The sequence below is a fragment of the Dermacentor andersoni genome, chromosome 1, assembly GCF_023375885.2.
Source record: "Dermacentor andersoni chromosome 1, qqDerAnde1_hic_scaffold, whole genome shotgun sequence".
NCBI classification, from domain to species: Eukaryota; Metazoa; Arthropoda; class Arachnida; order Ixodida; family Ixodidae; genus Dermacentor; species Dermacentor andersoni.
The window spans coordinates 184,280,737-184,308,372 of NC_092814.1; the positions used below are offsets into that span (position 1 = coordinate 184,280,737).

Here is a 27,636-nt window from a genome sequence, read left to right on the forward strand (position 1 = left end):
CTGCCAAGAGGCTGCGGTGAATCCATTAGAAAATTGGAAAACCAGGCTTTCAGGCAGGCCTGAGTGCACCACCGACAATGGTGAAATGACGATGAGGGCCTACTCGCGGGTGCTCACCACCGCTGCTAGGGGGCGCGACATGTACAGGCAAACTTCATTGCAGGGTGCTCATATAGACAGTTTTTTCGTAGGCGCCGCCATATTGTGAACGCAGTGGCGCCGCCTATGAGCAGCGCCATACTGGCTTGGGTGAAAGCGGTCTTTTGCATGGCAGGTATACGCTAGGCGGCAGGTTCTGGCGTTTGTTTTCGCGGTCGTGCGGTCTGTTTAGTATGACGTGCGTCTTCTACGTGGTAAACGGTTCTGTGAGACGTGCTGAAGTGGTTTAAGGCGTCATGGCCGGAATTTCTGCTGGCGTTGAGGTGGACGGAACACGCAGCGCGATGGTGTGCGCGCATATTCGAGTCTGCAATCAGCCTCGGAAATCAATTGTGTATTTCTGCATGTTCCAATCACTAATGCGACCTTATTGCAGTATTATCCTCTATTTCTGAGCTGCGATTTAGGAGCCATGAAACATACGCGACGATCGTAACAGCGTGAGTGTGGGTAACGTTCTGCTACGATAGGAGCTGTGATGTTAATACTTTGACAAGCGTTCAAACTGTTCGCTGCAGGTTACATCGCGTGACTACTTGGTTCGATGGATGAGGTTTCCGCCCCTGAATAAAATAGTTTTGGCAAGTGATAGCAGCATACCTTACAGTCTTAATTACGCTTGTCCAGCAAAGGGACTGTTTACGAACTGCGCGAGCGTCCTAAGCAGTGGTAGGTGCTGGATTATATATATGTTTGTTCTATATATGCCGCATGGTCCAAGCATACCACATCAGCGGTTATATATTTATAAACCTTGTGCGGCGTGACCATGCGAGGCCCTAATGCGGCGTTAGCCCGTTTTCTCTTGCTTTTTCGAGAAAGAGGATGATAACCGAATTTCTTTTTCGGTTGTGTTCGTTCCGTTCTCTACGACGCACTCATACGTATTACGGAAATTTTGTCCTCGAAAATAGGCATCGCATTCTTTTTATGCGATCCCTTATATATTATGGCTGTATGCAGGCAAAAAAGGCAATGCCGAAGTGCACAGCTTACGCATGTATCGTGCTGGTTCACTAACCGCAGTGATCGCTGTGTTGAGCAGCGCCATCGGCCTCATGCAGGAAGGCTACCGTAGACATATGGTAATTTGAAGCCTGCTAGACTTGAAATGCGCGAGAACGATGCCGGTGCATCACAAATATTTGATTGAGCCTGCCGCTTAGATGTTTCATGGTATCCTTCAGTTGGCCGTGCACGAGCATGTGCTCTTATACTTTATTTTACTCCCTACGCCAAGCGATCAGATATTGAGCAGATTTACCGTTTCATGCTGCTAATACAGAGACACCGGTTTTCTTTGTTGAATTAAAACCGATATAAGCAAAATAGTTCACAACACATACACACACCGCGACTGATAATGTGCGTACACCGCGGCTGATAAAACGCGTCACATTTTTGCGCCCCCAAAAGATATTTCCGCCTACTGTAGTTACCGATGCACCGAAAGGCTTCCCTGACGACCTTATATGAACGGACATGGTGTAAATTTCACAAAGTACCATCTAAAACATCTCAAAATCGTTCCGCAGCACGCGACAGCAATACTTTCAAGGAGCGCCGAGCCGGATCGCCCAAGCCAGAGAGGAGGAAAGGCTCTCCCCGCGCCCTATCCTCCTCGCCCGATGAAACGGTCTATAGCCACATCGTGGCAATGCTAGGCCTAGCTAATTGATGTTCGCTACCAAGCTTCTTGCTGTTCTGTACCGTGTTTTTCATTTAATTAATTCACCACTGTTAGCAATGGCACCGACTCTGTCTTTGTAATCCTCGCCAATGGCATCGGAGCGCGGAAAGCATGGCGCGTTGCATAATGCCGGTTTCCGATAGTCAGCTTCGCCGCAATAGAGCAGTGTTACGCAGTGAAGCAAACCAAAAGTTAGATGGGGCAATTGTAACTGCACATGGTTTGTTTCCTTTAATTATACACGCTTGCAACTGCCGTTTCCTATCACAGTAGGAGCACCGATACGCCTAATAAGTGTACTGGCAGGCCTTTGGTGCTATTTCGGTCGTACCTGCGGCAATTTGAGCCCTTGACGGTAAAAGGCATGCATTAACTGTTTATGACGTTTTTGCGGCCACCAGGGAGCCCGAAAAATCGGACGTTGACTAAATTGTAATACATGTGAATATATCTTCTGGAACTTCCCATTCGTGTGTTAGCTCAGTGAACATGTGTCATTGCAGGTAAGTCGTCCATTCAATTAGCTTCCTTTAATTCAAGCTTCTTTTAATTCGAACAAATTTTCGGGCCCCTTCGAGTTCGAATTATGGAGATTCTACTGTAGTATTAACCACTGACTGCATACTTTAGAGGTTTCTGCCACATAATTTTTGTTTATTTCAGCATTTCTTAAGGGCAATTCTTGAGCACTTTACATAAATTCTACTCTAACCTTTTATCTCTGACATATTTAGCGCCTACAACCACTTCTAGAGGTTTCTTTCGTCATAAAAGCAAGCCCGCAGCCATGCGGGCACTGACTGCTAACGAAGTGAGTTTCCACACAGATTTTGCCTGATTTTTGCGTGGAGCCCTACTTAGCACATGTGATGACAGTAAGGTACACATGTATAATGCATAGTTCTGTACGTATTCTAACCACTCTGAAGGTGGTGCCAAGCTTTGCAGGATGCAGTATTGCGGATATTGATATGTTCAATGTGTCTTTAATAAAACTTTCGACAACAATGTATAGAGGGAGGGAGGGAGGGAGGGAGGGGGAGAGAGAGGAGAGAGAGAGAGATCCATCTCTTCGCATATTATTATAATTACATGAAAAATGTCAATGAGGAAATTGTAGAGCAACATGAAAAACTCCTCACTACAGCTTTCTGTTTGTTGCTCAATATGTTCTTCATAAAAGTGTTTTTCCGAGCGTGAAAGAAGCCTGCAAATGCACGCAAAATTGCAGCGCGACTGGCTGCTCTAGGCACTTTGTGTGTATTCACGGGCTTCTTTCACACTTGGAAAAACACTTTTATATAGCACGTATTGAGGAACAGAAAGCTGTATCGGGAGTTTTTCATGTTGCTCTGCAATTTTCTAATTGACACTTTTAATCTAATTACAATATTTGAGAAGTTGACTAATTAAGCCTAATTATCTAATTAGGTGGAATTAAAAAAATGGTGTGCACCTCCAAGCAATGGCAAACAACATTACCTTTGTTCTGTCCAGCTACGAGGCAGCTGCATATTTTTTAAATCTGATTAAGTTAGCTGGGACACCCTGTATACAGAACATTATGCGGCTCCACTTCGGCAGTTTCTCTCATCACGCGGTGCGCGATTTGGAAGGTGCGCTTGCAAGCAGCCGCTTGTAATTTAATCATTTGACCATCTGCATCCGTGGAAGTTTCCACTTATTGTCTCGGCATTCCTTTGTGGTGGAAGCGAGATTTCATTATATTGAAATCGCCTTCAAACACACATTGTTATAATGAGGTTCTAAATACATGGTGTTCTACGGATGAGAGGTTATGAAAAGTTAAACGGACACTAAAGGCAAATACTAAGTCAAGCTAAAGTGATAGATTAGTGCTCGAGAATCTCTAAGGAATCAATATTATCACAGAACAGAGCCTTAATAATTGAGAAATCGAGGTAAATGAAGGACATGATTAGAGACTCCCCCGGGACATTCAAGCACGTGCCCGATGACGAAAGCACTCCTCAGTTAAATTCTGTCACTAGGACTCAACTACTCATTGCACAAAACATCCTCATATTGTATTATAAGATGAAATAGAATGCTACTTGTCCAGTTCCATTTCATGTTTAGAAAAAAGAACTAATTGAAATTACCGTTCACCACAATGCAGGCAGTCGAAAGGTTTCGTTTTCACTCGACTCTGTGCCGCCCACGCTATTGCATTTCAGTACTTTTCCAATCACATAGTGCTGCACTGGTTTTGCTGGCTCGCAAAACTCGCACAAACTGCAAGTAGCAGAGAATTCAACTTCCATGTGATGTCGCGGGTTGCCCGAACAGTCTACGCCACTTGACCAAAAAGCAGCTGCAGCGGTGAATCCGCCGCTCTGTCTTGGCTCGGTGCCGCCATCTGTCGGGCGCCGTTTTACTCACCAACGGCAGCAAAGGGCGGTGATGGTGTATGCAACGTCACCACTCCCCTTGGGTGGCGGGAGATTTGAATTTCGGAAAAGGTTTTCGGACCCTTCAGATACATTTTTCTCGTAAACTAAGTTTTTTCTCGGCACGAAACAAGCGTTGCGTGGTTTCTGGAAAGGTATTTAAACAGTCCACATTAACTTAGTATTTGCCTTCAGTGTCCCTTTAAATACTTCGTTATATTGCAAATTTCGCTATATTGAAGTTCTAATGTTGAGGTTTAACTGAATAAGGAGCCCACAAACAAGGAACATAGGGGAAGCCAGTTGTTTTTTAATCTACTTTTCTTTCCATTAACTCACCATTCCTTTATTCAATTAGTAAGTACAAGTAATTTCCCATATGTTGTCTTGGTTGGCTTCTTACGATATGAATAATAAATATTGGGCCCATAAGTTCCCTTTCTTCTTGTTCACACGCACGCACGCACGCACACACACACACACACGCACACACACACACTCACACTTTGATAGTGATGTAACAGTTCTGCGGAAACTCGCAAGGTGGAGTAGTACTTATTAGTACAGTGAAACCTCGTTAAACCGTAGTTGGCCGGAGCTCGGAAAAAGTACGTACTAAATGGTAGTACTGCTTAACCAAAATAGCATGATATCGCCCACTTACCTGTCAAAAACGGAACTCGGAGAGAGTGCGATGAAAGGCAAAAAAACATGCAGTATTTATTTACTTCGCGCAACAAACGTGTTATTTTCATTTAATGCCGCGGCGGCCTAGCAGCGACGGCAGCGGCCTCAAACTTGTTGAAGCTGTGAGCCAGCTTTTCAGCCAGCCCACTCTTCTCGGCAAAACCTCGCATGGCAGATTTCTCGTTGGCATTGCATATTGTCCATGAACAGGCGCGGTAGCATTGCAGAAGTCGTGGGGCACCTTTTCATTGCAGGTGCTGTTCTCGTCGCGCCGATTGCATTCATGAGGCTGATGTAACGCGCAGCTTCTGCCACTGTCGGGCCTGAATCGCGCATGCTGTCGCTTTCTGTGTCGTCCTTAGCACTGTCACTAGGCGACACTTCGGCAACAACAGAGGCAACGATGGCGAAAAGTCGAACCTCATAGCCGACATCTCTTCGCGGTCGCAGCAGCGCTGCCGAGCAACTTCTTTGCATTTCAAGTGCCACACACCGTAGTCAACAGTAGACCCATGTCGCGTGCCAGCGCCGACTTTTCATGTAACGTTCGATAGCACGAACAATGTCTAATTTTGTTTCTATGCTGAGCACCCGGTGTCTTTTTTATCCGAGTTTCGGCATGACGCGAGTTCTCGCTTGCACGATGCCACAACGCTCTCTGGCACGGTGCCGAAATTATGTTGAGGTTGATGTGGCTTCACGCGCGAACGCACAGGGCGCTTGGAGGCCGTTGTGCTAATCTCTGAGGCTTGTTGTTTGGCCGGGCCGCCTGATGAAGACGACGCACCGCCGTGTTTACGCGACAAAAAGTGGAAACGCTATGTGCTAACCGATATGTACGCAATAAGATGGTACGGTTTATGCGGATACAAAACACATTATGTTCAATGGCCGCTGACTCGGGGATTTGACTTTAATACCTTTAAAATGAAACTGCTGTTTAAGAAGGTACGGTTTAATGAGGTTTTACTGTAGTACTTTCATAGCACTTAGCTACGTTTGGGTGGATGTATCATCTTCCCTTTAATGATCACTTCTCTCTACCTTGCGGGTTTCCGCACAACTATTACGCCAAACTCTTGCTTTTGCTTCTGAGTTGTTGATAAATTCGACTTCGCCTGCCATCTGCTAGCCGCCTGGTTAGCTCAGATGATAGAGTGGCTGCCCTAGAAAGGCGGTGGTCCCAGGTTCGAGTCCCAGACCAGGACGTATTTTTCTTCTACTGCAAAGCTTTTCTTTCGAGGAACCCGTTGGGTTTCCTTTGTAGCACTTAGCTACGTTTGGGTGGCTGTCTCATTTTCCCTTTATTAAATACTTTGATAGCATATGCTATGCATTTATAATCAATTCAGCCCATGTGAAATTTTTTTTGCATTTGGCCTAAATGTACTGAATTAATTGAATTGAAAAACGTTTATTGTATAGGGAAAGGGCTGTGGAAGCAGGTGGGTTGGGCCCCAGGGCTTCACTGGCCACAGCAGCCCACTGTGCTTGGTCGAGGCGTACCTTATGGGCCTCCTTTTTCTCGCTGGCGAGCCAGGTCTCCCAATGCTCCGTTCTGAACTTTTGCCCCGGAATGTGAGGCGTATTAATTTTGGGTGGCCTGAGCTCACATTCCCACGTAATGTGGGTGAGAGTTGGCTGGCCTCCGCACCATGGACAAGTACCCACGTATGCAGGTGGTGCCACTCATACACTTCCCTTACACCTAACTGAGGGTGTAGCACAGGGTGGTGCTGTCTTTCGCAACGCTGGTGTTCTAGGATATCCCGAGGGGTGTGGGGCGCCTGCATCGGAAGGAGGGTGTCTGGACCGGGGGACACTCACTCCGTGAGTCATAGCTCTAGCTGCACTGTCTACTCTGTTGTTCCTCGTGGCTACTACGTGTCCCGGGCACCATATGATTCTAAACTGCACAGTGGATTATGGGGGACGCTGTAGTGGAGGGTTTCCGATTAATTTTCACCAGCTGGGGTTCTTTAACATGCACCTAAACCTAAGTACATGAGCATTTTTGCATTTTGTCCCTGCCAAGATATGGCCCCCGCGACTGGGAATCAAATTTGTGACCTTGCGCTCAGCAGCAGAATGCCATAGTCACTGTACAACTATGGTGGGCAATTAATATTCAAGTAGTCAACTCGTGAAAGAAATATGGATTGCAGGGCAATAGCATGCATGTAAACCAAAGCGACACAGAATGCAACATTAGCTTACCACAGGGTACTTGATCTTGATAACGTTCAAAAGTCCCTCTGGAAGTTTAGCCAGCTCGGTATCCCTGTCAACACAGGAAAAAAATAGATGAAAAAAGATTCCCGCATAAAAAAAAAAAAGCTCACATGTTCGAATTACAAAGCAGATTTTTTCCAAGTACATAAAACTTTGGTTGACCCCAAGGGTTAACCCCATCCCTGCCCTACAAATGGTTCTGATGCTTAAATGTCACAGTGGGCATGTATGACAAAGTAGCCCATCCACTTCTCAGTAAAATTTCAGAGGCGCAAAAGAAACAATTAGAGAGGTTGAATGCATCTATTTGGTTAATCAACATAACACCCACCATCCAACTCACATAAAGAACAAAAACAAAAAAAGAAACGGAAAGAGCAAAAACTAGAAAGGCGGGCTTCATGTACCAGAGTTTAGAGACATGGGAAAATAAGCTGCAGTTTCATCCACAAGGTGAAGCATTGATGGCAATAGCAAATTAGTGCACAGCTATACGAAGTAAGGATAGTAGTTTTATCGGCCATAGAAACTTGGAAACATTCGCTTACGAACTGAACTAACAAGCATATGGTGTCAGCGTGCACGAGCAAACACGAACACATCATACTCTATGAGTGCGGACATTCGCTGTCAAAACACTGGTGTGAGCAAGTGCGGCAAGCACACAGTGCATACCAAGATACGGTGCGCGTGACCGTACAAAGTACACACTTGTTTGCGAATTTGAAGCCGCCCCCCTCCCTCCCCTCCGTGCTGCCTCCCCACTTGCCTCCATATATGGCATGTGTGAGATTGCGCCACGATCATCAGTTCCCCTTGTGCCCGGTCACAAAATGTGCAGTTGCTGCCGAAGCACAATGCCACCCTCCCTCCCTCCCTCCCTCCCTCCCTCCCTCCCTCCCTCCCTCCCTCCCTCCCTCCCATCCGTCCCTCCATGGCCTTTGACATGACAGAAAATTGCATGTTTGTTCTCCGCTTTCTTTGTTTGGATGCGTCAGATTGAGCCGCGATCGTCGGCTTGCCTCGCATACTTTCACTCACACAAACGGCATACGACGCACTGTGACGGCAAAAATACGCATGGAGTGAATGAATGTTTGGTGTTAAATGGCGCAAGTCCATATGTCGTTATCGCAATAAAATGGTTGACAAGCAATGCTGCAAATTTCAACCTGAAGAACTAAAGCTATGTTTAAACATTGTGGTGTTCACAGATGATAATATTCTTATGATACTTACCTTAGTGACTTCCTGTTAAATTTTGTCTTAAGGTTCTTGCAGTGCAGATTCCTTAAAGCTTGCTAAATGTCTTTACATTTTTCAAGAAGACATTTTCATTTCTTGCTGCAAATGATTCACAAACCCTCTTGACTGTCTGTATATTTACTACTGCTGTTTCATAACATTTAGTGCAGGCATTACTGCCAAGTGCAAACACATCAAGAGGACAGGACATTGACATAGTTCACATTTGCCATTAGCCTGCTAGCTAAAACAATGTAGTCAGTCAACAATAGCATATTAAGTACAAAACAGGGGTAATGATGAATCTGTGATCACTTGATTTGTTCTGCAGTTTTTTAAAACTTTAGCAACCTTTACTAAGTTTCACTCACCTTACTGCCATGACAGTAGTTGCCCTTTTGGCTCCAGTTAGGAGCTCTACCTGCAAGAAAGGGACGTTTATTAACCCAGTAACCTAGGCAAGATAATTAAGTGCTGATGCAACCTCTACAGAGCTAGCGAGTTAATATCACTCAAAAAGAAAAAAACACACATCAGATTGAAAACTTGTCCTCATTTGCTAATGCTTAATGACATTTGGGACTAACATTAGCATCTTACTGCCTCTTGCACTAGACCCAGGCCTGCAAACTGCTGAAGCATATAATGAGTCAGATAAAAACCAAGCACTGCCAACAGATAGAATGAATTTGAAGCACACACCACAAGTGTTTGCAAAATTAATGAAACTGAGATAACTGTCTTCCCTCCAACACTGCATACAGTACCTAGAACAAAAAATTTAAGTAGACAAATTTTAACAAGCCATTTACTTGGAACAATTACCCTTGTTTAACATCAGCCTGGAAAAATATGCACTGTAAAGACCGGGCTTGATGCAATTTGTCTACTGACCATGCTTTCATATTCTTTACCTTTTTGAGGGCCACCACCACGGTGGACATAAATCCCTAATGGTCATGGCCGTACATGTACAGCTGTGACCGAATGCTTGATAAAAACGTGCCTTTTCAGAATGAAGCACCGTCTAAAATTGCTGTGGAGGTGGTGCAACCTTTCGTGACTAATAGCAAAAATTTTTCTTGTGCTGCCGCCTCTTGGCTTCTGTCAAAACTGATTTTTTCACTTTGCACTATAACGTCTACCACCGAGCTAGCTTAGGAGTGTTCCCGCTTCCCTTAGCTTACTTCCACATGCTGATGCCCCTGCTTACGCACTTTATAATCGGCATTCTTGTTTTATGATTTTTACCTTGTTTCCTATCACTCAAAGAACTGCCACGAGATGCTCGTGTACATGGCTCTTCAACAGGTGTGCAATTAGTACTTAGTTTAGAGGCAGGCGCTCGCACAAGTCAGCAGTACTGCCGCGCATGCATCAATTTTCGTGATGCGTGTGAGGACTGATAGAATATAGCCTGGCGATCTAACATTTGATTACTGCGAGTTTCTCCTTTGCTTCGTTTTTCTGACATGTGCGCACTACTGAGCTTGCTTACGGGTGGCTCACATGGCATGCCTCCCTTTTGCTATGGCCACGCTTCCCTGGGGCCGTATTCTCTAATCACCCATGTGATTTTCCATTCTTCTGGCCTTTCGTAATAAGTTTCGACATAGATCATAGGCTGCCACACCGCTGTCTTTGCTGGGATGGCACTCTCGGGGCAACACATGATAACTATGGAAAATGAAATGGAAATTTTCAAAATACAGGCCCTAGTTGTGTCAATCTTATTTATAGCATAAAAGTAGGTTGTGTGAATATAACATTTGTAAAATATTAATTATGGTAGTTTATCTAAGTATTCAACAATAAACCATGTTTAAAAATGCACACATTAAAAATATTGTCACTGTATTGCCACCTAAAAACTTATTTGCTTGTTCTTTCTTGAAAGTAGCTCTGAAGAATTTAAACCTGCAATAAAAAAAATGTGACTCTCAAAGGGTTAAAAAAATTACAATCCCAAAATTAAAAGAAACCCTACAAGCAAACATTTCCTTTTATTTTGAGGAATAAATTTCCCCTGACACTGCAGCTTTTCAAAGGATTTGATTGCCAATTATTCATGCAAAGCAAGCATATGAAAAATAAGTTTACAATTGTTAACTATAAGTAAACCAGGATTAAACAGGTAGTCAGCACACATACTACTCCAACAAGGTCCCCTCGGCCGTACTCCCCCACCATTTCCCGTTTGCCATCAGCCCTCGTCAGCACAGAACGGAGACGTCCACTGAGCACAATGGCTGTAGACTCAGCCTTGTCGTCCTGCCTGCACAGGAATGTAAGAACACAAAAGTGCTAAAATTAATTATGCATGCTGAAGCATCAAACATAACATCAACAAAGCAACAAGACAATGTAACTGAGAACCTTTTCACTATTCAACTCTCTACAGTAATTTCAACTCAACAACAGAATTAAAATAATATGCTTGAAACACAATAAAGAAGTTCGAGTTTTGGCCAAAAGGTGAAGCACTGATAGCAAAAGCAAAGTAAACAATTCCACGATGTAAAAGTTAGTTTTATTGGTAGGATAAATTACAGTAAACATTCGCTTACTAATTAAATTAATACGCATGGTGTCACGCGCACAGAGGCAAACATGAACAGATCTCGATGACCACAAACACTCACTGTCACAATGCTGGCGTGATGAAGAGTCGCAGCAGCAGCATGCGAATGCTTCGTGAAGCTTCTTGTTTCAACTAGTCTCCAAAACTTGATTACATCCCCTCCAACACGAGGAATGCCAACACACAAAGCCACAAGCCATCTCGGCTCGCCTATGCTTTGCACCTGCTCCAGATAACCTCCAAGATAGGACACGTGGAGCCGCCTTCAGCCGGGCGCGCTCACCTGCCTCTCTCCTCCAGTTGACGCAAGCTTGATTACATTTATCCCCCCCCCTGAACATTGGGCAAGTGGGAAGACAGTGCGCATCAATCCATCATCACTCTTGGCTTACCCTCCCACACTTTCCCTCGCACCTACAGCATACAGCATGTGGGGTGCGATAGGACCTTACTGCACTTGGACATTGTATGGAACTTTATACCAATGCTGACATGAAATTAGCCTGGAGTTGTACTATAATTGCTATTGCAATAAAATTGTGCAAGATTGATTCCCTTAAAGGGCAACTCCGGCGATTATTTGACCATGTCAAGATAATAAAATTTTGAGTTTCCGAGACCCCCTTCTCATGCGTTTCATAGTAGAATTGTTCTGCAAATTCGAAAATAATTTTAGCTAAGCAAACCGAAACCTGACCAAGCAGCCGAGCAAACCTCTTCGTGTGACGCCACGAGCGGCAAACCAACAGGGAAGGCGTGGAAGGCATGTCAGTCTCACCCGCGTGGAGAACAAAAGCGGCGAAGAGCACACACACAGCTGATTCCTGACCGTGCCGGACCTTTGGGTGACAGTGTCAGCTACGATTCCAACAAATCCAGTGCCCATGATCAAAATACTGCGCTGCAACATGAAGACTGGAAGGGTAGCCCTAACCACTGATTTTATACATGCTGCTAGCTATTTTAGGTGTTTTACCCCTTCTCAGGGAAGCATTTCGCATGCTCACTATATGATTTTGTGGAACACTGCTTTCTGCATTTGTATCCCGGAAGAACACTGCTAACAGTCCAAAGCACCGACCAGTGCATTTGTTTACATTGGCAGGTACAGTGACCACTCGCCGTTCTCTTGAAATATAATGCTAGCTGCGCATCAGTAACATCAAATGATGTCTGAACATAGCAAAACACACAGATTTTGAGTATGTAAGTACTGTTACATCACTCTGAATTGCGCTGACATGAGCAACCACAGGCCTTCAAAAACAGCAAGTAGGAGACTATAGTACGGGAGCGTTGTTATGCTGCCTTCTTATCATTCTTCATAGCCTTTTCATGCACACAATTAATGCGTTTCATAATGTAGACATAGATTAGGATTTTCCACACATGATCATTCATTTAGAGAATGCATAGTTTTCTCACGGAAATGCTGATACCAGTATTTACACTGTTGGCAGCTGAACGGGCAGTTTATGCTGCTGTATCGAAGGGGCCTCCGCATGCTGCCCACTTGGGATAGGAGGCAAACAGTGCACCTGGGAAGCTAAATAATGAGTTAGCACAACAGTATGTAAAAATACAAGTATGTGCATAGTCCCATTTAACTTACGGAAGTGCCGTCAAGTGCGACTGGCAGCATTCGAGAATGGCAACATACGGATGTTGACAGTGTACCCTGTCGTTGATTTTAACTTTTTGTGTGTGGACTGTACGAAATGAAGGATGCTTTATTTCAAATTTGTATGCTCAAAACTGAACAACAAAAGCAGTTTTCTTCATCCTAATGGCTCAATTAGCTTTAGGTGAGTTGCTTAGATCTGCCAGTAGTAGAAGGACAAACTCAGCGACTGTGATAGGTTAACGTCAGCTGAATGCGCTTGACATCGGCTCAAACTGTGTATGCATATGCCAAGGGCTGAAGTTAGTGTAGCCAACAACACAACACTACTTGCCACCCATCTCTTGCCTGACCACACAATATGTAACTTTTCACGACAGCAACTTCTCTTGCCAAACACTATCACCCTATCACTACCTCACTCCTTGGCCCTGTTGTCTGCCATTCATTCCCAGTATGCTCTGCGCATGCCGCTCTTTACGTCATAACACAATGTGGCCAGTAACTGAGGAGTAAGCATGGCAAGTGGTTTGAGGGAATTAAAGAAATTCACTTATAAAGAATATGTGTAACTCTCAATCCTGATGTTATTAAAAAATGATGGAAATGTGCACAAGAATGCACTCAGCAAATTTCATTGAGATCCGCTGACCTAAAAAAATTGCCGGAGTTAACCTGCAAAGGCCAACTGCAAGAAAATTTCACTTTGGCTAAACTACTTATAAATGAGTATATTATACTGCTGAAGTAATCCTGAGAGAGCCAGAGAGCTGGTAATTGTCTCATTTTTCTTATTAAAGGCCTGTAAATAACACTTAAGCATACAATGAGTGCACCGGGTGATTTGCGGATATGACATAAGTCCCAGCGCGTCGCCTCAGATCTTTCAGCGCAGCACAAGCGACTGCAGATGGTGCCTAATCTTGAAGGTCAGGCCGAGGAGCTGCACATTCCGAGTCATGCGTCAGTTTCGGTGAGCAGTAATGGCAGTGATTTTTCAGTTTTAGTATTAAAAACGTACATTCTTGTGAGCCTTTCAGGATGCATCCACTCATATTTCAAATGTAAAATTTTGCATGGAGGTCGCACTATATCTACACAACCTAAAACTAAGCTCTTTACGTGGTCTGAAGTTCCGTTACAGTCAGCCTTTAAGCTCTTCAACATGTCTTCTATTACTCGAAGATTGGAGATAACCAGTGAAATATGTCATTTTTTATAGATAGTTCAGACATAAACTAAAACATTGAGCAGGTAATGTTTCTAAAGAAGTGGCCATAAAAAGGAACTTGCCTATATACAGCTCGGCCAGACTCAATGTAGACCCACTCCAAGGCAAAGTCAATCTGGCGCACGAAAGGTGATAGCCGTTCAATCACAGACCGTGCCATGAACAACACCGCTGTGGGGTTCATACGCAGAATCCTGCAAATGACAGAAGCAAGCTGCACACAAGGCATGAGGAAAGAGTACCATACATAAAATATGGCGGTAAATTAGGCAGAGAAAAACGTGACTATCACAGTATTATGCAACAAATACTCCTTGGGGCCTGGAGTGTTATTCAGTGTCACATTTTTTTTCTTAACTGCCAGAGTACACTAATTTGGGTGATAAATCCATACAGAACCTTTTTGCAATAACCCATTGTTACATTGTTCAATATATTTGACAAATATTTTATTGCAGGGCAACTGAGGAGGATAATACAGGTCACTTCACTTCTATCAAAATCTTTTATAGAAGCATAATTACTAGTCCAAAGTGATGAGTGGTCAAGTCAAGTTCAGTTGCCAATAATTAAAAATTTATGTTGCCACATTCACCAAGGTAGCAGCATATCCAGTAAAACAATATCAAATTCAGCTACAGGAAGTGACATCTCAAACTCAGACGGAGCTCGAAGTAAACAGTGACAAACACTGACAATGTGTACTTATGTGCTTATTGGAGATACCATTCAGATTCAGAATTTTCTGTTAGAAATGAACGAAAAAAGTAAGGTGAACTTATTTCTGAACATTCAGTTTTAAATAAGGAGAGTCAGTATTCCAGGTGAATTTGGCAAAGGAGACTATAACGATGTAGGAAAGTATGCTTGGAAATGCTGTGATTTAAATGTATTACATATGTGGCTAAGATGGACTATGCACAGATTTGGGCACTTATTCTATGAACATTCTGGCACACCCCATGACCTTTGTGCAAGCATTTGCCTGCTCCTCTTACCCTTTCCGCCACAGCAGGGTTGGTATAGCGTTGCATTTTCTGTTGCTGGATTCTATGCCACTTTTTATTCACTGTTCAGGGCTGACTGATCCCGTTGATAACACAGGTGGACAAGTTAATGACCAGGTTATCACTCAGTTGTTGCTCTGCTCCAGAAAGCCCAGTGATCTGTTCCATTGAGTCAGTGTTGATAGTAATCAAGCCCTTGGCCCCTCACTCTCCCGGTCAAACATTGCGTGGCCAAGTCAAACATTGCGTGGCCAAGTCAAACATTGCGTGGCTAAGGCTTTTTAGCAGTAGGACCACGCACGAGCACTATGCAAGGCTTTTCGGCTAGGTGTTCGAAAAGCAGCAGTGCAAGTTATGCTCTTACTACAGGTGTAAGACACGATAGGCGAGCTCAAGTTGAAACGATTCCCAAAGGGGCCATTGGATGAGAGAAAAAGTGCGCATACCATACCACAGAGAGGTCTCCTCTGTGCTCACTCTCGCAGCTGCACTGAGCATGACCAGAACAGCATCAACAATGGCTCAACAGGCCACTGAACATTAGGGGCAGACAAAATGTTGACAAAATACAATGCCAAGTGGACCCATCTAAGTTAAGTTGGAGAAGTTTTAAGTGAGGTGATACTAAATTTGTGGATTAAGTACATTATACATACACTCGCTACTAGTATTACAATAAACCATCAAGGCTGAAATGACTATTGAGACTGCAATACACAAACAGAAGGATCTCAGTGACCGAATAATGTCTGGTACAAGTTTTCTGACAATTTATTTTTCAAGCTCCTGCCAATATGCATTCATCACAAAAAAATAATAGCTGTGGCGGATCTTCTTCAGATCCTCCAGCTGTTGGGCGATCCACAAAAAGCCAGACACTATATGGTGAAGATTATGATGTTATGGAAGTGTAGCCACCGCCTGAGAAATGTGCAGTGGTACAAGATCTAGGATCGAAAAAGATGATGATGATTGAATGTCATTCCTTCCGAGAAGCTACAATAACAGTATTTGAGACAAATGGATAAAGTTGCCTTTGTGTGGCTTCTCTTTGCCGACAACCATGTCTCAAAGGCTGTGATCTTTTTTTCATGATACAATACCAACTAGCCTGCCAGCCTACACCACTTTAATGGGCTTTAATATGGTACAAATGCTGCAACAAGAAGTGCTGAATGATCTGAATAAGTGCAAGTTATGGTGATCACCAGTGATGAGGCGGCACACTACATATTTCTGTCAGCATGGTCAACCATATTAAATGTTTTACTTCTTGTTAAGAAGTAAAATTAAAACTATGTACAAGGTTACAACCACTGCAGGAACAACAAAACTGCCAAAGCTAAGAAAAATGTGATCTGAGTGGTGTTTCTTCCCGATAAATGAAATGTAGTCGACAAAAGCATGCTGCTTCCAACCTTTCCCGTTAGATTTCAGTTAACTCTACATACCTACTATTCAAAGTTACTAAAAAATACCTTGCAATGCCTGCATCGGGCATTAGAAAGTAACGCATCCTATTAAAATAATGTATGCTACCAAGGAGAATGCATTTCTCATCTGCACATAATAGTTCGACAGGTACCTCATTTAGTGCCAAATCTGTCTTCTTTATTTTTATTTCTTGTATATATCCCATTAAGACGAGACTAGTTAATGCAAATCTTTGGATATTAGGAACCACCTGTGAACATTAAGCTGGTTTCCCATAGACACAATATAAAAAAAATTCACTTAACACAAATCTGTTATGAGGTGAAGCCAAACTTCAGCAGCCACCAATGACGTCTGCTACTCAGCTTAACAAGAGGCCCGCACCAGCAGACTTGGAAGAGGGGATTCTGCTCACCATCATAATTTGCTTCCCACATGCGAATATAATTATGTTTCTGTGGACACAATGCCTGCATTAACATCGACAATGAGCTGAAAACTTGCAAGGCTGACACCACAGAAACAATAATTGAGGAGCTCCTTGATGTGCCTCCTAGGCAAGAATACTGCCCACAAATTGCAAGAACCAGCCTTACACATGACACAGTAGCTAATGCTCTTAATGCTCTTGTGCATTTTTTAAAACAACATTCGGGCCGAAAATTTTGAGCAAGTTAGGTGAAATGCCTGCTATTGTGACAAGGCACAGATTTGCAGTGCCAGCAAGCAACTCAATCAGTGCTTTGTGTCACACAAATCCAGCAAATCTCTTTTTTTTATATCTGCCTTTTGATTTTGATGCAGTTTCATTTAGAGCAGATATTTTGGTGTACCAGGAATAGCAGATATTAAGTTCTTTGGATCACTTCTGTTAAAGAGACACTATAGAGAGACACTAAATCAGTTTAGACTACCGTATTTACTCGCATAATGAACGCACTCGCGTAATGAACGCAGCCCCTACTTTTCCAATTAAGAAATGTGCTTTTTTTTCTTCTTTTTATCGCATAATGATCGCACCCTTAACTTTCTGCCATGAAGTAGGAGACACACTGTACAATTCAGTGTGTGATATGGCTTTCAGCGGGTGCGATGATGTCCGATGCCGTGTCGGACGCTGAATCGTACCATGTCTCCTACTTTGATCAGCTGGTGTCTGCATCAGTATTCGTGTAGCACTGACTTATATCCTTAGACAAGTGTCCTCGTGCACAGCGTGCAAAATCTCGCACGTGAGGTTGTCAGTGGAAGTGCACTGCGCCACAAAAAAGCAAGAAGCAAAAAAAAGAAAAAAAAGAAGGTGGGGCCCATGACGTATGCGTCACGCGATTCTCGAGGGCCGGTATGGGAGAATGCAGGGAAGGAATTTCGCTTGCGGAGGCAAGACAGGGCAAGTGGAGAGAGTGTCTTGCTTGGTAGTGGAGCTCGCCTCCCGAAATCATGGGTTTGAGGCACTGAAATATTTCGATCTCGGTTATTAATGAGCTGATCTGAACATGTTTGTGGCAGAACACTCCCTAGAGGACACGTAACAACTTCCACCGTATCACCCAAGTTTGCTATGGGGCCTGGTGAGGAGCCCTTTAAGACAAACCTCTGATAAAACAAAAAAACTTTCACAGTATTTTCCGAGTTCATTTTAATAGATGTCTCCTGTAACACTAGCAAAACTTTTATAAATTTATCTTAGGAGCACATACATCTACTTTGCACTTTGCCACATGTATTGTGCAGCTTCACTCACTCGTAGCACTGTGTGGATGTCAGGAAGGCCACACGAGATGCTACCTTGGCTTTGCGGGAGAAGATGGGCGACTCGCCTGTCAGCACCTCCAGGGCGCCTGTGATGTCGCCCACATGAGCAATGTACAGCATGTCCTGTAACATACCGGTCCCACTTCTCAGACGTCTGTTATCCCACCATACACCACCAGCATAAATTGAAACGCAAAGAGGAAATGAAAGATCAGAATGATGGTTACACATAAATACAGTAGAACCTTGTTGATACATTCCCATTACATACATTTTCCCAGTACGAACATTCGCAATCAAGAACACAAAAAATTAACCAACAGAGTTACGCTCATACGTTCCCGGTAAACACAATTTTTCGGCACCAACATTCAGTAATCACCAAACTGCGATCGTATGAAATGTTTCCCGGCTGCTAGATCTCATGTAAACAAGAAATGTGTAAGGCACGCATGATTGTGAACAGTATTTAGCTGCTTGCCGCGGCAGCCTCACCGCAATACTCGCCCGCTCATCTCACATGAAAACGTTGGCGTGCATCGTTTCTCATTTTGGTACCAGCAAATCTTCTCCTGAGTCTTCGCACGTGGCATTCACAGCTATCACCGCCAATCCTATTACGATAAGCCTCTTCGCCTATCTTTTTCACAGTGCGTGGTGCCGTCAGAAGCGCAGTGCATGCTTTTAATAGGCGATAACCCAAACGTGCCACCTTTCCCCGCTGCAGACTGTGATCGTATGTTTTCCGGCCACTTGATACCATGTGAGCAAGAAAAGGCGCTAAGCGCCTGATTACGGCCGCCCGTCTCACATGAAAACGACAGCGCACACAGTTTCTTATTCCGGTACCAGCAAATCTCTGTGAGTTGTCACACGCCGCATTCACAGCTATCGTCACCAAACCTATTGTGATAAATATCTTCGCTTATCCGTGTTACAGCACGTAATGCCATTGGTAGCGTACTGCACGCTTTTAGAAGGCGACAATCCAAACAAGCAGTCGTTCCCGGCTGCAGGCAGCGATGTGGGCATCACGTTTCACTTTGGTGGCGTCCGGCGTCACCCACCAGCTAGATTTCGTTTTGGTTTCCTGTCGTCCTTTTAAAACACAATGCAAGAGGAATACAACCAAACGTGTCTCGGGCCACCGGAGCACCCCCAGCTTGATGCACGATCTGCGCCACGCTTCGCATTACGTAGATGTCAACAATAGTTGAGTCTGTCGAATTTTTTAGTTACTTCGGATCGTATAGTACATTCTTTCTCATTGTTTTTGCCAAAACGTATGAACGAGGTTCTACTGTGCATAGAAATGCAATGTGTAATCACTCTGCAGCGAGTTTCTAAGCATGGAGTAGTCTCAAAGTGTATGTTCTGGAGTCCTAATTGAGCCTTTACTACAAATTTTGATGAACCTGGAAATGAAACAATGAGTAGTTTCAAAATTGTTCACATCTGAAATTATGCCGACAGTAACTGTACTAATATCTGCCCATGTTTGCAATACTTGATAAGCAAGTCTTCATACAAGCATGATGAAATCTGCCTGTGTAACAATCCAGTTTCATATGGCCAAATCAAATATTGGCGGCAAGTGCATAAATTGGCAAATGCTTACCATAATAGCAAAACACACTACACAAAATTGGACAGAAATTTCAAATTAGCTGGTGCCAATAAAAACTGCCACTGCACATTAATAAACTGCAGGGTGAAAAAAAATGTGACAAACAATGAACAAAGACATCTACAGGATCTTGGTGTAACAACATAACGAGAATGCACCATACACTGTCTACTAAATACAGTATTTACTCGCACAATGAGTGCACTCGCATGTTAAATGCATCCCAAGTATTCCTCTTAAAATTTTAGATTCCCCCCCCCTCATAATAACCTTGCCCTCAACGCTGGTTCCATGCAGTCCTGTGAACAAATAGCCATGCTGTAGTTTCCTGGTACAATCGACGATGATAGCACAGGCCAATGAGAGCCATCTCTCGGTAGAAAAATGAATGCTCTCCAGCGCAGTGCTATTGGAACACCCAAACAAAAACTACATGCAAACAGGTGCACAACTAGAAGCGAGCCGATGAGCTGAACATTGGCCGCATTTTTAAAGCGAAGCTTTCTCTGCATTTTTCTCTGACATTTGGCATGTCCTCATGGTGGTCGTGCTCGTTGGCTGTCTCACAGAGTAGAAGCTGGAGCTATCATAGATACAGTCAATTTCACAAGGTTTCACATGACTTGGCCCCAGAAGTGTCTGCATATACAGCCGACAGGGTTCCTGGTGCTGTGTCAAGCTCTTTATCTTCACACAGTATCAGGAACGCTTTCGGCCATCTGCCTCAACGCATCCAGTGCTAAGTCACACGAAATCTTGGGATGGTGATACAGTCAATCTTGGATATATCAAATTTGAAGGGGATTGTGAAATAGTTTGATATATCAATCATTCAAAATGCTTATCTCAAGCTTATTTGAGACCTTCACATGTCTCGAAGAGTTCCTTGAGATCGTGAAATTTGCTTCACCAAGGTTATGCTGAACGCAATAAAGTTAACTTACTTTTTTGCGCACAAATGTTATAATGTCGCAAATTGCTGTGAAATGGTTTTTGATATACTGACTGCGATGCTAACCCTAAAAGCCCACATCACTCAATTGGACGCATGAGCATGGTGTGCCTCACGCACGTTGAAGTGCTTGTTGGGCACTTTTAATGCGATAGCGTTGAGGGCCCTGTGTCACAGAAAATGCGGCATCGGCATCAGCGTCCTGCGTCTGATGTTGTTTCGGCAAAAAGATTTTCGCACCACCCATAACCGGGCCCTCCAGTTGGGGCAAGGAAATTACTGAACTAATCGAATTTCTCAAGCTAAAATACATTGAAAAATCGTAAAGTACGACTTACAAACAACCTACAGATATGATAGCGTCAGATTGCAATTTGACTATACGAGAAAACATAATTTTGTTAGGCAAGAACTCAAAGAAACCCGTTTTCCAGCATTTCTACCATTCATAGACTGGCCACAACGTCCGGCGTTTCAGCGCTGGCGCCTCAATATCTTGGAGGCAATGGAGCAGTGCGCCCAGTTCCTTGCAATACCTCCAGATGGCACTCACCTCGGCTACACCGCAGCCCTTGCAAAAGGCCACGTTTCTACCAGAAAGCCCGGCTTCGTGCATAGGGCTTGTGGCCAGCGCTTCCTGGTAAACATTGCAATTACATACGCTCCAGTTGCCGGGAAGCGTGAGAAGCAGTGAGGGATCTTTGAATGCTTTGGCGTGCCACTCTTAAAGGTGAAGCATAAGCATCCTCCAAATTTTTATTCAAAATAAGGTAGAAATGGACACACCACACAAGTAAACCAGCCTCTTGAATACACGCTGTGCCACCATCAGTACTTATTGGCACGTTCATGCATGAACTGTGTGTGAACCTGCCCGGCCGCATCTCCGTTTCAATGCCAAAAGTAAGCTTTTTAAACAGCTGTTCGTCACACATGTGCAACGAGCCAGGCAGACGATTGTGTCGTGTTTTGGAACAGATTTCCTGCGGGAACTAGTCATCCTCACTTCTCAACCGCGCTAAAAAGTCAGGGCGTCTCTTCCGTGCCGATCGGCACTCCAATGCCTCGCATTCCCTTTGTTCTCGGCCCTTCCACTCTGCCTGCTGTGCTGCCGGTTGTCGACGCTACATACAAGCTGTTAGTTTCGAAAGTGGTCTTCAGCTTGCAGAACATTTGGATCCATTTCCTCTCACATGCAACAGTGCGAGCACACATAATACCGGACCTGCAAATCGCACAGTGATGAGTCTTGCCTGCCAATGCCGCAACAGTCTTTTCGCGAAAGTGTGGATGTGGTGTGCGGTGAAACTGTAATGTACAGGTCTGTCCAAGTGAGGGTTGGGGGCATATTCATTTTGACCGCTCGCGGAACCCTAAAATGGCATTTGTGGAAAGCCATTGTTTACAACAAGACCAGCTCGGTGGCAGATATATATCCAGTTTGGCATCCCATGCCCGGCCTCATTCAGCAAAAAGATTGAATGTCATTCACGTTTTTTTGTGAAACACATATGAGACCGGGAGGTCATTCACGTTCTTGAAGCAGAGTGGCAATATGCTCTTGCCGATAACAAACAGCCGCAGTTAGCATGAGCCATTCTTCCATGTGTGCAGCAAGCAAAACTGAGAGCACCCTGCTTATTTTTCCTCTATGGCATGCACTGCTCGTTAGATTCAATTTCCTGTTTAACAACATCTGACATTGCTTTACTAAACATCCGACAAAATGGCGCAGTTTCAAGTTCGTCAGCATTGTTGCGGCTTAAGGTGGTGTTAGGGCATGGAATCCACCAAGCCCATCTACTGCTACGTCAGGTTGTGGAAAATGAAGGAAAAAGGGTTTATTGGCTTAGTTACACGGCTCCAGTACAGAGTCCACTCCATGCAGGAGCAAGTTACACCTCTGAGTTCACATCAGGACCCTCTGTCCCACGGCTCGAAAGGCCTCCACTTTAATACCGTCGTCTTCCCTAGGCGAGTCGACTAGGGAATCTGAAGACTGTCCAGCAGCAAATCACAATCGTCGACTCCATTGCAATACCACACCCATGCCCACAACACTCCTCAGTAACTCCGCCTCCGAAGCCCGATGGTATGGATATGTGGCATGATCACAACCTGTGACCCCAGGGTCGTCGTTATTTGGTAGCATTGAATGCTTTCATCCTTAGTTCAAGCTGTTAGATAATGGTGGGGTTGGTGGCCTTTTGTGGACCCATCTAGAGTCGGTGTTCAGGCTGCGTTGACCTCTGGATAGGTGCTGATGGATGGGTGGTGGTTTGCATCGTGGCAAACATCTAATTAACTGCGAATCCCAGGTTGCCTTGTTGTTTGGTACCGTTGGAAGGGGCCCCCTTTCATCCTTACCTCAGGCTGCCAGGCAATTTTTTTTTTATTTGCAGGTACTGTTGGCCGATTGGGCCATTACAGGGGTGGGGTACAAATATGGCAAAAATGCATCACGATACTACAACTTACATGATACATATTACATCACATACATCGCAACATTATACATAACAATACCACATTCTACAACTTACACGAGAAATGTTAAATCATGAGGATTCATTTAGAACATATTTTGTAACCTCAGCTTCAAAATGTTCTACAGTTTGAGAATTGCATATGGCATTCGGTAAATCATTCCAGTCTCTTATGGTTCTAGGGAAAAAGGAGTACGCGTATGTGTTCACACGAGATTGAGATACTAGAAAGTTGCTGCAGTGGTCACTTCGTAGGCTCTGGACTTGTCGCGAATTAGGTACTGCGCTGCATCAAAGTTAAATAAATTTTGAGAAAGCAAAAACAAGAATTTTAGTCTGGCTATGCGACGGCGTTCCAAGAGGTGAGGTAGATAAAGTTCTTGCAACATCTGTTACAGAATCAGTACGGGAGTACCTTGAAAGAATAAATCTAGCCGCCCTTCATTGCACTCGCTCAATTTTATGAATTAATCCTTTTTGGTAGGGGTCCCATATGATGCTTGCATATTCCAGTGTAGGCCTTACTATTGTTATATACGCTGTTAACCTTACGGGGGCTGGAGCGAGTCTTAATTTGCGACATAAGAACCATAACTTTTTTTCAGTGGTAGAGCAAATATTAGTGATATGTTGAGTCCAGTTGAGGTCTTCAGATATTGTTACTCCTAAGTATTTACATTTGTTAACAGTAGTTAACACAGTGGAACTTAGTTGATAATTAAAATTTACGACGTGCTTACCCTGTTTGTAACACGTAAAACAAGTTTTTTCTTTATTTACTTGCATTTTCCAAGTTTCACACCATTCTTCCAACAGACGCCAGTGCACCGCTGAGCATTTTTTGATCCTTGTGATTACATATTTCTCGATAAATTAAACAGTCGTCGGCGAACAGTCGCACAGTTACATTTTCATAAATTTCTGAACAAATATTGTTAATATAAACAAGAAATAATACCATTCCAAGGACAGACCCTTGAGGAACGCCTGAGGTTACAAATAAACGATCGGACTGGGAGCCGTTTACGTCCACGTACTGCAACCTACCTGATAGATATGACCTGACCCATTCCACTATATTGTTCTTCATTCCAAGCTGTTTCAATTTGATAATTAATTCATTATGAGGAACCCTATCAAAAGCTTTTGAGAAATCAAGGCATATTGCATCAACCTGTTTTCCATTATCTATTGCTTTTGAAAAGTCACGGATGGTTTCAACGAGCTGTGTGACAGTTGACAGTTTTTGCCAGAAGCCATGTTGGTTTGAATGAAGTGCTTTCTTATTTTCTAGGTACTGATATATTGCTTTCAATATTATATGTTCGAGGAGTTTGCAGCAGACGCAGGTTAAAGAAATTGGTCAATAATTTTCAGTTTTCTGCTTGTCACCGGTATTGTGTATCGGGATAACTTTTGCAACAAGCCAGTCATCTGGGACCCGTTTTTGTTGCAAGGATGCATTAAAGATAACTTCTAAATATCTAGCAACCCATCCAGCATGTCTTCGCAAAAGGCATTTGGAATTCCATCCAGACCAACAGATTTTTGTTCTTTGATGTTTAGCAGCAGCGATAGTATTTCTTCATAGCTAATTCGTACTTCTGGCATATTTGACACGTGTGAAAATGATGTTACTGTAGTTGGAGCAGTAGAATTAGAAACATTTGAAAAGACAGACTGGAAGAGCTTGTTATGGTAAGACGCAATTTTTGAACAGTCAGTTATGATTTCATCGTTAACAATAATGCTGTATTGGCTTTGAGTGGTTTGCGACAAGTGACGCCAAAACTTTTGCGGTAAAGATACCAGGAAGTTTGGAAGTGTTTCCTCGTAGTATTTCTTTTTTGCTTGTCTAAGCTTTATTCGAAGCTGCGCTGATAGGTTAGATATCTTTCCATTATTTTTTACTTTCCTTTATCTTCCTATTTTTCGCTTCAGGCGAACAATCTCTCGCGTTATCCAGGGATTATATTTTTTTTTTTCTTATTGGTACGAATGAGTTTACACAGTGCAAGATAATGGCTTTGAATCTTGCCCACAACAAATTGACGTCATCGTCAGAACTCAGACTGTCTAGATGAAACGACAAATAATCAATGATGCTCGTGTCATCAGCTTTATAGAAATTGAGAACGTGCATAGTGCATTCTTCAAGATTTGTTGTGGGAACCTTGGTTTTGATTTGTAAATGTACAAGCTTCAACTGCTACCTGATAATTTTCAAACTGTCCATCAAGAAATACTAAGTCCAATATGGACTGCACTGTTCCCGTTTTTCGAATGCTTTCCTGCCCCACCTGTGTTAAATAGTTAGCGAAAGCAATATCGAGCAACACTTCGCAGTCATGATGGGGTTGTGGTCTTTTTTTTTTGGGGGGGGACCCGTCAAGAGTCTGTGTCCACGCTGCATTGATGTCTGGATAGGCGCTGATGGATGGGAGGGTGTCTGCCTTGTGGCGAACGTCCAATTAAGGGGGGATGTGGCAACTGAAGTGGTAAAATTGTCAAAATTATCACTTTTCTGATTGATCGCTCTTTTTTTCGAAATTCACAGACCTTTATTTACCTCGTGGTGAAATATTATAACAAAATACACAATAAAAATAAACAAACAGCACTTTCCTAGAGTGCTGTCATAAAAAATCGGGGAAAGATTGGGCTTCGGAAGGTGCCATTGCACCGCGGATCGCTCGGCTATCCGTTGATGCAGTGCCGCCATCTTGGTATCATCATAAAAAGGAGAAATTGGAGCTCAGGATAGTCACAGCGACGCGTTTCTCCACCGAAAAATAAGCCAGCAAACGCGAGCGAAAAGAAGGCAAAAGCGGCATTGCGATTTGCCACAGCAGTCGCATGGGGCACACGACGCGCTTCTATTAACTGTTGTAGATTTGAATTGCTGACGAACTTTCCTCGTGCGCATTTGTGCAGCAGCGAGCTGCACGTTCTGATCAATGTGACTGATGATCGTAACAGCTTAATGCATGTGTTCTGTGATGAGCCCCAAAGAAAGAAAGTTCCGAACGGCCCACACGTACAGAAGACCACGAAAGGCGTTGAACAGAGGGAGAAAACTACTCGCAGAAGCGGATGCCGCCGACTGTGTCGACGAGGCACAATTGGCGCACATAGGTGTCCAAGAAAGCTCATCTGCGTGCGGTACAGACGAAGCGACTGTGGGCTATGGTGACGGTGCGTCCGCGTGTGGTCATGACAGCTACATGACATCAGCGAGAGCAGAACTCTCATGAAGAGGTTGCGCAATGAGAGCAGACAAGAGCAGACGTTTTGAATGCACTGTCATCCACCTCTCCACGACGCATGTATGCACAACGCATCAAAAAGGCTATTAAGGTGCATGAAACTGCTGCAAAGAAGCGAAAAACTACATCAAAATGCAAAGAAAATGTGTCCTCACAGACAAATGACTACCTGCCAGGTGGGTTTTAAGTGCTCAAACTAAACATTTAAATGTTTACAACAACTGAAACTTTGAGCTCTGTTTTCTCGGCTTTCATTTTTTGTGCAGTTGCTTTTAGTCATCCCAGTGCCATTTCACAACAAATGAACACAAAATCATGGTCTTTTGCCCTTAGATCCTGAAACAATGAAGAGTGCAATAAAGCTATTTTTATGTGCACTTCATAAAAACAATTAAAATGCTTTTCTTTTTTTGCAAAAATTGTTAGTAAGACAATATGCATAGGAAATATACTGTAACACATTCTTTTTTCAGCGAAAAACAAACTTCAAACAATTTGTTTGCATATTCGCAGGAAGCCATCACGGTGCAATATTAAACATACCAAAAAATTTGTAGATTGTGCGATGGGCATAGTATATATGATCCCGTTTAAGTGTGGTAAAGCTTACATAGGCCAGTCTCGGCATTGCATCAAAGTGAGGCTAAGAGAGCACCAGGCAGCATATAATTCATCAGGAACGACCCATCTAGCCGCCCACTGTAGGGACTGCGGCTGTTATCCTGTCTTCGAAGATACTCAGATTATCTTCAAAAGCACTAGCCAGTTAACCCGTGAAATGGCAGAGGCCTTCCACATAAAGAAAAAAGGAGATAACTACGTCAGCCACCCCTAAGTTTTGCTACATGATAGGGAATTCAAATTTCTTGACAGAATTTTTTTTACTACATGCATTTTACTTTTAATGTTGCCTTTCAAATTATTTAACACGAGTGCCTTGTAACGCATGCTCAGCCATCCTACTCCACTTTTGTGTGCATATATTCGTTTCCTTTCAATAAAATTTTTCAGCTGTGAGTAAGTGCTTTGTCCTGTCCACTCTCTTCGTTTCTCGTCTTTGTGCACTTTTACAGTTTCAAGATGCACAGGAAAGTTAAAAAAAAAATGTATGCTCAATCGGCATTTAAAAAATTTGGAGGACGCTTCAGCTTCGCTATTAAGAGCGGAACGCGATAGCATTCAAAGATTCTCGACTGCTTCTCACGCTTCCCGGCAACTGCAGCCTACGTAACCGTAACGTTTACGGAAACGC

The 27,636-nt window shown here is 43.6% G+C and overlaps 1 protein-coding gene across 6 annotated transcripts in view; it reads right to left on the reverse strand.

The window, feature by feature from the left end:
• Positions 1–27,636, reverse strand: part of sws (patatin like phospholipase domain containing sws) — a 182,453-nt gene that overhangs the window by 90,926 nt on the left and 63,891 nt on the right. For all 6 annotated transcript variants that reach the window (XR_007602676.2, XM_055062847.1, XM_055062846.1 and 3 more), the window contains exons 14-18: positions 18,043–18,176; positions 13,916–14,051; positions 10,576–10,695; positions 8,796–8,845; positions 7,165–7,228 (exon numbers count right to left, since the gene is read on the reverse strand). Coding sequence is in view for 5 of the 6 variants with exons in the window: in XM_055062847.1 (XP_054918822.1) it covers positions 7,165–7,228; positions 8,796–8,845; positions 10,576–10,695; positions 13,916–14,051; positions 18,043–18,176 (504 nt within the window). In the remaining variant the exon portion in view is untranslated. The remainder of the gene's footprint in view (positions 1–7,164; positions 7,229–8,795; positions 8,846–10,575; positions 10,696–13,915; positions 14,052–18,042; positions 18,177–27,636) is intronic.